The following is a 14,437-nucleotide window of genomic DNA, read 5'->3' on the forward strand; positions in this document are numbered from 1 at the left end:
AGGGATAATGGCATGCTGCTAGGGTTTTGGGGGATTAAAAAAATTTTGAGAGGATCCATGATTGTCTTGGAATCAAGACTTACTAAACCTGAAAGTCTGGATCAATGGACCCAAACCTGAAAGATAAAATGCTGCAGTTTTAGTTAAAAACTCACCATTGCACACACACAGATGAGATAAAGCTGACGTATGAGCAGTTCTAGTGAAAAGACTTAGGAGTTTTAGTTCAGGATATATTTATTTATAAGTTCAGTAAATATTAATTGGGTGCTGGGCACTGATCCAGGAGCTGGGGACACAGCAGTGAATAAAGTGACATCATCCTTATCCAGCTTACATTCTGGTCCTGTAATGCACTGTGATACAAATTACCCACTATGCAAGACGAATAGGTAGCTTATATGGTATGAACGGACCATGGATGGTGAGAGGAAAGGCAATGAGAAATGGCAATGATGGGGTGCTGTTTTAAATGGGGGAGCCAGGGAAGACTTTATGAGGAGGTCACGTTTGGCCCATTTGCTATTTGACATGGCTGCTAAAAAGCTACTGGAATCCTGGGTTCGATGATGAATTAGTTCCACTAATTAGAGTGACCTGCTTGGATGCCTCTACCCACCTAAGTTCACCTGACTTCCTCCAGCTGCCGGCTCAGCCCTGCAGGCCCGGCTGGACCTTTCAGGAAATTACCAAGCCAGCCTGCCTGACCTTGGCCTCATTTCAGGAAGTCTGCATTTCCTCGGCTCTTGGGAGCCATCGCCCACTGCAATGCACTCTGTCGCTGATCACGTGTAACACTGTGCCCCCCCCCCCCCCCCCGTCTGAGACAATGCTGCAGACACTGGGGGCTGGCTAGATTGCCCCTGCCCCCCGTGTGGAGCCATGCACAGTGCCCAAATGACCCTGACCCTGACTTACCAAACCTGAGCTATCGACTCCCTCACTGTTTCAAAGTGCTCTGTTGGCACTGGCTCCAGAATAAGATTCAAAGGGAACATTTTCTGTTTTATTGATGTTCATCTTCCTAAGTTTGCACAGTGTGTGGCGTAAATGCTAATTTTTCTAGGTGGGGAAAAAAGTTTTCTCCCAAACTTCTTGCAATTTTATTAATAATGTAGCAAATGAGACAACATATTCTGAGGGCTCAGTCAATCCCGGAGAGGCAGGCTGGGCCTCCGAGTGGCCGTGTTCTTCCTCCTGCTGACTCCGTCTCTCCCTCGGTCTCTCTCTCGGGTGGCTTGCTGAGGCACTCAAGAGCAGAGGGCAGGGGGAATTATGCATGAGCAGAGAGAGGAGATGCTGACCTTCTGTGTTTAAAGGTTAAGGTGATTTCTTGGGAAATGGAACCAACTCACTAATCAGAAGCTGTTCTGAATTTTTCTGCAAAAATTAGACCGTGTGCCTCACTTCACAAGCTCTGTTTGTGAGGATATCCATGTCTATATATAACACAGCTAAGCCAGGTTCAGCCTAAATTCATTAAACACCTACTGTGTTCCCAGTCTTAGGATGGATTAGGCTAAAAGGAGCACAAGGAGGTAAATGACAACCCTTGGTCACCTGTAACTCACATGGATGGAACATGCAGCCATTTTTCAGCTCCTTTCAGAAGGAGCAAGATAGTTCTTCTTATTCTGGGGAGTTAGTTACAAGCAAACCCGATCAGGGCACAGTCTACCCCCATTTGCACAGCCTTGGTGTTGATGGTTAAGCAGTTCTCAGGATGAAGGTCATGTGCCATGAGATCTTAAGCCAGTGGGTAGGATCAGACAGAGACACAGGAATGGTTTGGAACTCAGAAGTCAAACATGTACTGAGTACATTCTCTGTGTCCAGCACTATGGTAGACACTTAAAGATAAATGCAAGTAAGATACAGCCTCTGTCTTCTAAAACACAAGCCCAGTTAAGGTAGAGAGCTTTTCTGTCTTGTTCTCTGCTATATTCGCAGAACCTAGAGCAGTATCTGGCATTTAGTGGAAACATAATGATGTTTGATGAATGAATGGAGGCATTTGTAGTAGAGGAGGAGGCAGGCATGAATATGTGTCGTGGTTCTCATGGTGTGTGTGTGAAAGAGAGAGATTAGGGCACAGGGGGGTCACTAAAGAGAAAGAGGTTGATTTTCTCTGTCAAGTGGGGATAAGATGAGAGAAGAGGCTTCACAGGTGTATCAGGAAGGATTCTTATTTTAGACAACAGAAATTCACTCTTTAGATTAAGCAGAAAAATGAATTTATTAAAGAAACAGGACCCGCCAGAATTTCTAGGCGTGCAATTTGAAGCTTGACACTGGGATCTAGGAATCATGCTCAACGTTGCACAACAGAGTTGTGTAGTCTAGAGGAAGTACATTGCCCCTTTGCTGGACATGGTCATGGTGGCTTTCACTCCTGATGCCACAGTGCTGGGCACTAGGTACTGCCACTAGAGACTGGACATTGCTGTCCTCAAAGTCACCAGAATGAATTCCATGTTATGCATCCTTCATGCTGCTGGCCATAGGTTCAGAATCTGATTTGGGTTCATCCTATTGGGAGAACTGAGGTCACCTCAGGCATCCTGCACCCTAGCTGCAAGGGATGCTGGGAAAGTGAGTATCTGGTTGATATTCTCCTCCCAAAGAATTCATGAGGTGACGGGTGTGGAACGTGGGTGGGGGGTGGGGGGTGGTTCAAAAGTCTTAGGTGCTAAAAAAGAAAGATACATGATTGTTACAGTAACATAGATGGTCCTAGTTTGCCAGGGAGGAAATTGTAGCTGTGGTTGGGACAGATTATGTAGAGTTTTGTATTATCTTGTTTAAAGGTTTGGACTCTTCCCCATAAACAGTTGGGAGGCTGTAACGGGCTTTAGGCAGGGGAGTGACAGTGTCAGGTTTGCATTTCAGAAGGCTGGCCCTGAAGGCGGAGTGGGGAGAGTGGAAGGGTAAGCAGGTGCGGGGGAGGGGGGATGGCAGCCCAGTCTGGCCAGAGCTGAGGAGGTGGAGCAGGCAGTGGTGATGGAAATGGGGAGGCGGGCAGTAGGAGGGACTTGATCAAAAAGGGATCAGTGAGTGGAGCTCTTGAAGGTGAAGGGGAGGCTCTCAAAGATGACCCCTGGCTTTTTGGCCTGGGTGGGCTGGAAGGTGTGGGGAATGATGATGGCTCCGCTCCATTGGAGATAGTAGATGAGGACAGGCGTCCAGTAAAGAGTGAGAGACTGAAAATGCCAGAGAGAGAGAGGGGGAGAAGGAGAGAGGGGGAGGGAGGGAGGGAGAGAGAGAAAGCTCTTAAGCAAGAGGAAAGCTTCAGCACAGAGGGGGTTGCCATCCTGAGTACACGGAGGGTCCCCTTTTCCTCAGAGGCCAGGGGAAGAAGGTGAAGCTGGCTGTATGTGTAGATATGATTTTAGATGAAGGTTCATGGGTTCAGGAAGTGGGGGGAGTTTGTGCCCAAGGGATGTGCATTTCCCCAATTCCTTGAACCCTATGCCAGCCTTCCTACATCTCTGTGTGGATTGTCTCCTTCCTCCTCTTCATCTAGTTCGGGGACCAGCAAACATTTTCTTAAAGGGCCAGATAGTAAATATTTTTAGCTTGGTCTTAGCTCTAGGGTTGTAGAACAAAGGCAGCCACAGACATTCCACAGACAAAAGGTGAGACCCTGTGTCAGTAAATTTTATTTACTAAAACTAGCCCAGCCGTAGTTTACTGACCCCTGATCTAGCTGATTCCTACTCATCTTGACCCTCCTGGTAGATATTCTCATTGTACTTTGTGCTCTTCCTTCATAGTACTTCTCTCAACTCTAGTCATTTTCTGTTTGTTTGCTTAACATCCATTTAACTCAGTATTTGAGTTCAGCCAGGGGCTGTGCCTTTCTTGCCCTCATAGACCCCAGAGAAGCACACGGAGGAGTTAGCATGTCTCTGGGGTGCCTGGATGGCTCAGTCAGTTAAGTGTCCAACTTCGGCTCAGGTCATGATCTCATGGTTTGTGGGTTCGAGCCACATGTTAGGCTCTATGCTTATAGTGTGGAGCCTGCTTGGGATTCTCTCTCTGCCCTTCCCCCACTCTCTCTCTCTCAAATTAAAAAACTTAGAAGAACTAGTGCATCTCCTGTGCTTACCATGCCAGGCACTGCTCTCAATCTCTACATTCATCAATTCACTCAAGTCATCCAGGATTTCCAATGGAGAGACACTGCTTTTCTTTTCTTTAAAAAAAAAAATTTTTAACATTTATTCACTTTTGAGACAGAAAGAGACAGCACAAGTTGGGGAGGGGCAGAGAGAGAGGGAGACACAGAATCTGAAACAGGCTCCAGGCTCTGAGCCATCAGCACAGAGCCCGACATGGGCCTTGAACCCACAAACTATGAGATCATGACCCAAGTGGAAGTCAGACGCTCATCTGACTGGGCCACCCAGGTGCCCATGTTTTCATTTTACAGATAAGGAAGCCAAGGCTAAATAACTTGCTTGAAATCACACCATTGGAAGGTAGAGGGTCAAGATTTAGACAGTCTGGCTCCTCTTGCTAAGTTGCTGGCAAAAAAACAAATCAAGTGAATTTGAAGTTGAGTTCTTCCTCTGATAGAGAAGGGGCTGCATGAGGTGGGGTTCACCTGAGGGGAAAGATGGAAACCTGGCAGTGTGGCTGTGGGGAAAGCAAGTGGGAGCTGACTGTGGATAGGTAGTGGCTTTGCCCTGTGGTCCAGGTGAGGACAGAGGACTCATATGGGTGTCATTCTACAAGCAGTAGGCTCTTGTTAGGAGCCTACTGCTTCAGGAGCCTACATGCAGCAGCCAGTCAGGGCAGGAGCCAGCTGAGGTCTGGGTTGTGGCACATTGGGGGTTGCCAGTAGGTTGTCTGGGGTCAAAGCAGCATCTTCAAGGCAGTTGGAGACTGGATCAGAATTCCCTGAGGTAAAAGGTTCTGGTTTTGGTGCTTACTAACCTTGTGATGTGGACACATTGCATAACTAATCTGGGCCTTGATTTTCTTATGTACAACATGAAGGGAGTAAGGCCTATACTGCTGTGTTTTGGTGACAGCAAGAGAAAAATTTATCTGAAGGTGCTGTCAGGTGATGGGAACTCAACAGATTGGCCCTGTTTTCCCTTCTCATAACTTTTTGTTCATGAGGATCCATGAGAGCCAGATCGGTCCAGGATATTCAAGCCATGCCTTGAGAAGTTGCACTTCTTCCTGTCCTACTGTATGCCTGTGCTTCTCTCTTTCTGGCCCCAGCAAGTGTTCTTGGTTTCTACCAGGTAACACCTAGTATAGACTTCTTCCTGCCTACCATGTGCTCTGGACCAATTTTGATGTTGTACTGAGGTGTGTATGTGGGTGTGTGTCAGGAGGAGTGCACGCCATGTGCCCATTTTATGTGGGAGGAGTGGGCACATTCCCATATGTGACATGCATATGTATGCATTTGTATATATGTATGTGTCACTCAAATTGCAACCTCCCATTCCTTGCAGTTGAGACAAGTTTCTTTCATGATGCTATTTGTAACTAAAAATAAAAAGGCAACTAAAAATAAAAAGAGCAATGCCCGTCAAGTTTCTGGAGAATAGGGATCATGGTGTATAACAAACCCACAGACCAAACAGATGGCAAAGAACTTAAAAGACAGGTTATATCTGATAAGACCAATTTTTGCGGGGCTAAAGGCAAAACAAAGCAAAATCTTTTTTCTTTTTTTTCCCCTTAAGATTCACATAACAAATTGTGCAAGTCCATGGTAGAAGGAAAAGTGTCTTCTTTTGGGGTGAAAAGCCCTAGAAGTTTGGTTGACTGAAAATTCATTACGGATGAAAGACTGCCTTTGGCCCCTCCTTTCCTCTTGAGCCCCTCCATCCAAGCCAATATAGTGATGCTGAGGTCATGGGATTCCTGACATGATGGTTTCCTTCCTAAATCATCTTCCCGTGACAAACCATGAGTCCACAGGTCCAAAGTAATGAAAAGGTTTTCTCTAATGAAAGATTTCCAGATCCTGTGGAGGTCATGAAGTCTCCAAAACAACAGTGTGATCTTTGACTGCATTACTAAAGGTATGTTCTTAGACCTTAGAAGGATGACTGTCCTATTGTAGTCTGCACTGGTCAAGCCGTGTTTGGAAAGTCGTACTCAGTTCTGGGTGCCACAGGTATAGAGTACGTTGTACAATTTAAGTGTATGGGAAGGAGTCAAGGAAATCAAGAGGATTCATGTTGGGACATAATCCTCCATGGGTCTCTTGAGTTTCTGTCCATCTTGCAAACAACAGGCATTGACAAATCATTGGTACATGCTAGAGATAGTTTAGGAGGAAATTTTCTGTGTCTTAGGGTAGAATAAAAAAAACTCCTGAGACCCTTGTTGTAATGTATTTTTGAAAGTCAACAATAGTCATCACTTTCAACGATATTGAAAGTGAATGAAATTCATCAGCTGAGACACATTATTTTGGATCTTTTTGTCTCAGAGTGCTACCTTTTCAATGGGAAATGCTCCTGGAAGCTGGATGTCTTGTCATCAATTCCATGGCTTAAATCAAGACTGCTGGCTTGGAGGCACAGGAAGGAGTGAGGCAAGCATAGGCAGATGGTAGCAATAACTATTCTGTGAACAGGACCCCACACCTTTGCCTCCTCCAGTCTTTATAAAATTAACTTCTCCCTTCTCTCCAGCCCTTCGCTCAGATTGGTTTGCCTTCCTATTTTATTATCATCAGCAAATAGTAACGGAGTATGTAATATGTGATATTTGCAGAAGGAATTAATGAAATATAAAATGTAGTCTTTGACTTTTATATAATTTAATTCTTTCATTCATTCCACAAACTATTATTGAGAACCTACACTGTACTAAAATACAAAAGTGAATAAAGCATACGTCTTGCCTTAAAGAATCTACAATTTATTTGGGAAGACAGGATCAATACACAGGAAAAAATGTCAAAAAAACAAGGCAAATGATGAGAAGGTAATGGGATACAAATTCATGAGTTCTGCATGTTCAAAGACATAACCGTTCCCCTGGAACTCCAGAGAGAATCGCATGCTTGTTACCCCCTTCCCTTGCAGTAAAGGAAGAAAGAAAGCCTCATGGGCTGGGGGAGGAAGGGCAGCTTTCTGGGGAGGGGTCAAAGAGCATGTTGCTGGAGTAGCTTTGGAATGGGAAGGCAACTGATGAGAGAGGGTTTTAATAAATATTACTACAAACTATGCTTTGGGAGACCTTTTCATGTCCTTTGAGAGATGTAACTAGGGAATGAAATTCCTTTTTACTTACTTTGGTCAGTTGAAATTTTCCTTCGTGAAATCAACCCCATTCTGAGACAGAACCTTTTGGTTACAAGTAACGCAGGTAATGCTGATAAAGGATTGCCATGGAAGACCTCACGGTAGAAATGAACTGGAGCTTGATTTCCAAGGAGGGTGGGAGAAGGCAGGCAGACAGAGGGTAGAGGGAAGGCATCATATGGTGGAGGGCTGGGGGATGGAAAACTGGTGAATGTGCTGGGGAGGACAAGTTGAGGGTATCTCCAGGGGCCAGTGGAAAGGCCAAGGTAAGGGAAAATTTAGAGGTGCCAGCCCGGGCCATCAGCCTCTCTGGGAACTGTCTTTCATTCACCAAGACTTTCTCCTGTATTTGCTATAATTTGTTGCCTATCGACAATCAGAGTCCGTCCAGGGCATGCAGCGAGGGTGTGCCCTTCCTGTCTCCCCAACAGTGTTATCCCTTCCGACTGAAATCCTACTGCTCTCTCTCTCTCCAAGTTTCCCCAACTGTGATCCTGGCTATAAGAATGCTTGTACCCTGTTCTCACTCATATGAGGCTTCAGGTCTCACATCTAGGGCTATTTCCTAGGTGGGAAAGACAGAACTGCAGCCACATAAATGAATAAAATATTTATGAAGGACCTGAGAGGCTAGTTTAATCACATACATCTCTTTCCTCTTGTGTATTAATTAATCCTGATAAATCCCCCTACCTCATTTTTTTCCCCCTGCTGCATCCAAATTGCTCAAAAAGGCAAGTTTGTGGAAGACAGGCTGAGGGGGTGGTTCAGGATCATCTTCAAAGAATAAGCCCTAAATACTTGAGATGGAGTAATGAGTGTAGCAGATCAATCATCAGAGAATACAATTTTGTTGACTTCATGAGAAACATCCATTTTTCTGGACTTGGAAACTGCCCTGAACTCACTCTGGCCTCTGTGACCTCCTCTGTTATTACACAGGCCAGCAGGATGGGTCAGGTTGGAATCTGTCAAAATGAAACCAGAAGTTGGACCATCAGTACCTTCTAAGTCATAACCAAATTGTCTGGGTATTTTATGCCAGGGGATGAGGAAAAAATGGGAAGAGATGTCAGGAATTATGACCCCCTTTCAAAGCTCTGGCAATTCCAATAAATCCTCTTCTGTGGTTAAACAATGAGTTTTACCCTGAAGATGAAGAAAACCAACACCATCACCATCTATCCTCCATGGGGATGGGCTGCTGCAGATGAATGAATCCTAAAGGACTTTCCTTCTGTATTTTCTTCTCCTTTACATTCACCAAATCTCCCATAATTTACAGAGTAGCTTTTGATTTGGTTTTCTTACTCTTATTCAGCTTTTCTATAATGAATAAGATTCAACCATATTCAAAATGGAACATAATTTCTGACATCCATTTCCAGGAAAAAAAGACCTGATTTAGGAGGCACTGTCTTAGTCTGTTTGGGCGGCTATGACAAAATACCACAGACTGGGTAGCTTATAAACAACAGAAATTTGCTTCTTCCAGTTCTGGGGGCTGGGAAGTCCAAGATCAAAGTACCAGAGTGGCCTCATTTAGTAAAAGGCCTCTTCCTGGTTCACAGCTGCCTCCTTCCTGTGTCCTCACATGGTGGATGGGGCTGGGTATTTCTTTGGAGTCTCCATTAAGGCACTAATCCCACTGATGAATATTCCACCCTCATGACTTAAGAACCTTCCAAAGGCCCCATCTCCTAACATCATCATCTTTGGGGGTTAGGATTTCAACATGAATTTTGGGGGGACAGCAACATTCAGAGCATAGAAGGCAAATAAGAGTGCTGGGAAGACCTTGAGGGAGACAGTAACATCATCCCTAACTTCAGAGTTGCACAAGCTATGCTAAAAGAGATCTGGGGTTTGGGAAAGTCTAGTGTGCATGATAAAGGACATCTATTTCAGTATATGCATGGGTACGTGATAGAAGAAGCAGCAGAAGAGAGAAGCAGACACCAGAGCCCAGAAGACATTTTATGCCAGGAAATCTCAAGCTGGGTCTGCTCATGCAAATCTCCTGATTTAAAAAATACCATTGTCAAGTCCTATTTCAGACTGATGTATTTTTAATAATTTATGTCTTAGAGTGAATTAATTCAATTAGATTGCTTTCCCTGTAAACTTTAGTTGAGACAACTGAATAAATAGAAGTTTTGTTTGGGGGAGTTAATTAACCTTGAAGCATGGATTAATTAATTAATTAAGCAATCATCTATGTGTTGTCTTTCCAGGCACTGTGCAAGAATGAGGAGATAGGGAAGTACTTGCCCCATACTTTGGAGAGCTTACCCACCAGTAGAGAATATATGCAAATAAAGTAAAACCTTGGTTTGCAAGCATAATTCGTTCCAGAAACATGCTTGTAATCCAAAGCACTTGTATGTCAAAGAGAATTTCCCCACAAGAAATAATGGAAACTCAGATGATTCATTCCAAACCCAAAACTATTCATATATAAGTGATTATAATACTGTAACATAATATAATATAATAAAGAAAATACAAAATATAAAGAAAAATAAACAAATTAACCTTCACTTACCTTTGAAAACCTTTGTGGCTGGTGTGAGGGAGGCGAGAGGGAGAGGGGGGCTATTGTGTAGGACGACTTTCACTATCACTAATGGAATCACTGCTGTCTCTTGGCTCAATGGAATCTTTTTCTGCATGGGAGTCATTGTATACACTCGCACGGATGTTGACTATGGTACAGTATTAATAAACTCTTGTCATATACTGTATTTAATGCAACTGGCAACAAGACAGCAGAGGAAAGGGTCTATATCTGCAGGTAGCCTGACCTAGAATGAAGCAAAACATTCCTAAGCTTACTCTTGCATGGAAAAGCAAAGGACTGTCCATAGGTGCTTTGAAGTGACAAAAAATACACTAGTGCCAGTCGTGGGCAACTTCCAGTGTTCTGGAAAATCACTCATGTTTACCAGACACCATGGCCTGAGACAGAGCATCCAAGTATGGGAGACAATCACCCACAATCCCGAAGCAAGAGAGAGAAAAAGAGAGGGGGAGAGAGAGAGAGAACCATTGGCTCAGTTGATGTTGATATCACGTACTACTTGTATTGCAAGACATCACTTGTTTATTAAGTTAAAGTTTATTAGAACTTTTTGCTCATCTTGTGGAACATTCACAGAACAATTTTCTCACAATCCAAGGTTTTACTGTAAACAGATATTTTGCGGTACTGCTCTTGTCTCAAAAAAAGTTTTCTACTCAGAGGGATCTTGGTTTCTTCCAGCACATTATGTCTCATGTTCCTATCTTTGGCGCTTACAGAGGCTGGAGGGGGCCTGGAAGTATTCTGGAAGGGTTTTTCCTTTTTAACGGTTTCTCCTAACAGCTGACATAGGCTTGTCAGGTGCATTTGAAGGGCTGAAGTAGAGTGGTAGTAATTGCCACATGTACAACTTTTTTTTTTTTTAATTTTTATTTGTGGGGGGGGGGATGCATTCTGTATTAGGAAAGGAAATAAGGTGGAAACCAAAGACATTTAGATTCATTTGAAAATGGTGGCATTATTGATGCTTTTCTTTTGCTTCATCAAGTAAATGGAATGACAAGGTACCGACGTGATCTGATTACTTGAATTTGCTGCTTACAGGCAAGGCAAGGAAAACTCTTATTATTTCAATTACCGTTGGAAATATTTCAAGAATATGTTCATCTGCTTTTCTGCCTTGGTGATGGGGTGTAGTGGATATAATGGAATATTTGTTTTCCTGAACTGCCACAGCCTCTCATTTTGATGTTTTAATCACATATCTCCTTGTGTTATATTATGATTATATCACTATGAATATTACCTCCTTGGAATGGTCTGAATGTTTGTGTCCTCCCCAAATTCACATGTTGTAATCCCGATTCCCAAGGTAGTGGTATTAGGAAGTGATTTGGGTGTGACTAGGCCTTGAGGCCAGAGCCTGCAGGATTTGGATCAGTGCCCTTATAAGAGACCCCAGATAGCAGCTCTCTCCCACCATTCCAGGGCATAAGAAAGCAGTGCCTGTGTACCAGAAACCAGGCTCTCACTAGTCTCTGAATCTGTTGCTGTCTTGATCTTGGACTTCCCAGTCTCCAGAACTGTGAGAAGTAAATGTCTCCTGTTTATCAGCCATCCAGTTTATGGTATTTTTGTTACAGAAGCCTGAATAAAAGTAGACACTATTCAAAGAGCCCATGGATTCCTAGGGAGGCAGAACATATTCCCTATATCTTGAGTTTGCCTACAAAGCCAAGCTCACTGGCTTGGGCATTAGCAGTGACCCATGAAGAGCTGTGAATGGGACTGGACTGACCAAGGAGCACCAGTCCTTTGGTTGATGTTACGGTCTGAATGTTTGTGCGCTGCCCCCGCCCCCAGGCAAATTCATATTGAAATCTTAACCCCTGAAGGAAGGTGTGGCCTTTGAAGGTGACTAGGTCTAAGGTGGAGCCCTCATGAATGGGATTAATACTCTTAAGCAAGAGGTCCCATAGAGCTCCCAGCTCCTTCCACCATAGTGGGATGCAACGAGCCTGAGACTCTGAGGGCAGGCCTTGCCTGACATTCTGGCATCATGACCCTGGACCTCCAGCCTCCAGAAGTGTGAGAAATAAATTTCTGCTGCTCATGAGCCCCTCAGTCTAGTATTTTGTTATAGCAGTCTGGACAGACTAAGAGGGCTGTTTTAGTTTCCTGACGAGTAAGGTGCTGTGGATGCTTGCCTGGTAAGGGATGGTGATCTGTGAAAGAGGGTGGATGTAATGCATTAAGAATAGAAATGACAGAACATGAAAAACAGAAGTTCTTGTCAAGGCTTAGGGCAAGCCTGTTGAAACTAAATTTAGTAATTGATTAAATGTGTGTTTTTCTCTCATTGAATCCTAGTCTCTGAAATCTGAGGAGAAAGGACCATCTGAGGGCTCCTTGATGGACGCATATTGGCGACCTTTGGAGACCAGTCCTCCTGCAGTTATGACCCACCTGGGAGGCCCACTTCCTGCCTGGGCAAAGGTGTTCAGCCCACCTGCTTCAGCCTTTCTCTGCCTGATGAGCACCGATGCTGGCAAAGGTTGGATTTCACAGCTAAGTCTAGACTTTGGAATGTGTAGAGAGGAAGGTTTCTTGTGGAAGAAAGGGTTTTTGTTTGTTTGTTTGTTTGTTTTTGTTTTAATGTAAACTCAGTATTTAAGTTAAGCATTCTTTTTCTGTGCAAGGGAGACAGGACTCATGTAGCTGACATCCACAAATGTAATGATTGTATCACTAATCCATGCCAGAGGCCACTCCGTGCAGAGCACAGGAAGTGTAAGCTTATGTGTGGACTCCTGTGCACACACACTCAATGCACGTACATTTCTCTCTAAGATGAGAATGGGTGGTTTATCTGTGGGGCATAGACAAGAGTCACTCTGTGGTCTGGCCTTCACTGATCTGTTTGTCTTTCCTTGAAGGAAAGCTTTAGCTGTTCAATTTAGTTTTGTCCACTTGAGATGTTGTATTCAAATTTTGCCTGTATGCCTAGAGGCTAGAAGGCCATGGAAAATGCGTGTGTCTAACTGAACCCAAAAGCACGATCACATCAACTTAGACATGGACACATAGGGACCCATCTTTTACTCCAAAAAGCAGCTTAGGGTGGAAAAGAAAGCCCTTTCCACCCTTGAAAGGATGAAAAAGAAAAAAAAATGCTTAGTAGTGAAAATTCATAAAACAAAATCTTATATCCAAAAACATAACAAAATTTCCAGCAGGATACCAAGAGCAAATTTGCTTTGCAATAGTTTCATTTCAAATGATTGTGTGTCCCTTACAAAGTTGCCTGCTCATTTCAGTTTTTGTTAAACCAAGAATATGGTTTATCCCCATATGATTTAAGTGATATTGATTGGAACTTTCAGTTGCATTGAATGACAATGTATTGTGGGAAAAGGAGAGAGGGCTTCAAGAGAATTTGTTGGCAACACTCAAAAGGGTTAGCTTTTCTCTCCCAACAGCAGTGCTTAAAGAACAACCTTCCAGATTAATAAAAAAAGATTAGCTCTCTCCTAAAATATTTCAAATAGTTTATAGTTTATGAGAATACAGATTACTCTGCAAAGAGATGGTCTAAGATTAGAGTTCAGAGAAAGAAACGCTAAAATATAAAAGAAAAATAGGTTTGAGGTTTCATAATGTAGGAAATATGGGAAAGATTAAATCCAGTTTTTGAAAGGTCAAGCAAATCAACATAATTAGCATACAAAAGCAACGAGTGATAAAATATCTTATGTTTTATGGGTTTGGTACAGTGCCCAGCAAACTAAATGTGCTTAATAAATTTTAAATGGTATCAACAATATTCCCTTGTTGTTGATAGAGAGTTCATGTCCTCACTTTGGGAGGCTTTATTAACCCTTTAGATATGGTTACTTCATTGAGTAAAGAGGGGAGAGGGTTCCCAGGACCACAGCAGTCGTGGAAATGATGCTTCTCCCCATCATGAACAGATGTCTCATGTCTCATTGGGATAATCGATTCTAATATTATTAAGCACAAGCCTAATAAATCTGCCCTTGTATTTTTCTGATACAAATACAATATACCTACCACTGCTCAATATCTTTCATATGTGAGGTAATAAAACTGATCCAATATGAAATCTTGTACTTTACATGTAAATTGGATTGCTATGGGCCATTAGACTCTTTACATAAACAATATATTTTGTTTAAAAGAAAACTGTGCTCAGTTTCACATTCTGAAAGTTCATAATGTGTAAAACCACATTAGCAGAGTAAATGGTGTTGGGAAGGACTCTGGTGTGGCCAACAGAGGCATAAAAGAGAAGGGGGACTTAACTTCCGGTGAAGCAACTTTTCTCTCCTGGGTGGTATTAACAAGAGGGCTGCCAACAGGTGAAGGCTCACTAATGTCAGATGTAATTAAAAACCTTAATTCCAGAATCCTGCTCTAAAGCATTCACAGTATACCATGTCCAGGTGCTGAGGTAGAGAAGTTAACCAAAGCAGCAAATTATTTGTCTCTTTAAGAAGACAGCCATTGCTGCACAGAAAGGTGATGACATTTTGAGGCCAAGTCTGGCAATATAATATGATGTCACAGTATCCATTTTTGATATTAGATAATGGCCTTCATTCTGATAGGTCGGTAT

At 43.1% G+C, this 14,437-nt stretch overlaps 1 protein-coding gene across 5 annotated transcripts in view; it reads left to right on the forward strand.

The window, feature by feature from the left end:
* Positions 1–14,437, forward strand: part of LOC123384588 — a 170,603-nt gene that overhangs the window by 43,901 nt on the left and 112,265 nt on the right. For 4 of the 5 annotated variants that reach the window (XM_045054874.1, XM_045054875.1, XR_006595909.1 and 1 more), the window contains exon 2: positions 12,172–12,355. In XM_045054874.1, coding sequence (XP_044910809.1) covers positions 12,172–12,355 — 184 coding nt within the window. Of the gene's footprint in view, positions 1–4,365; positions 6,048–12,171; positions 12,356–14,437 lie in introns of those variants that run through there. The other variant, XR_006595910.1, reaches the window with a different exon arrangement.

The sequence above is a fragment of the Felis catus genome, chromosome A3 (genome assembly GCF_018350175.1).
Source record: "Felis catus isolate Fca126 chromosome A3, F.catus_Fca126_mat1.0, whole genome shotgun sequence".
NCBI lineage: Eukaryota > Metazoa > Chordata > Mammalia > Carnivora > Felidae > Felis > Felis catus.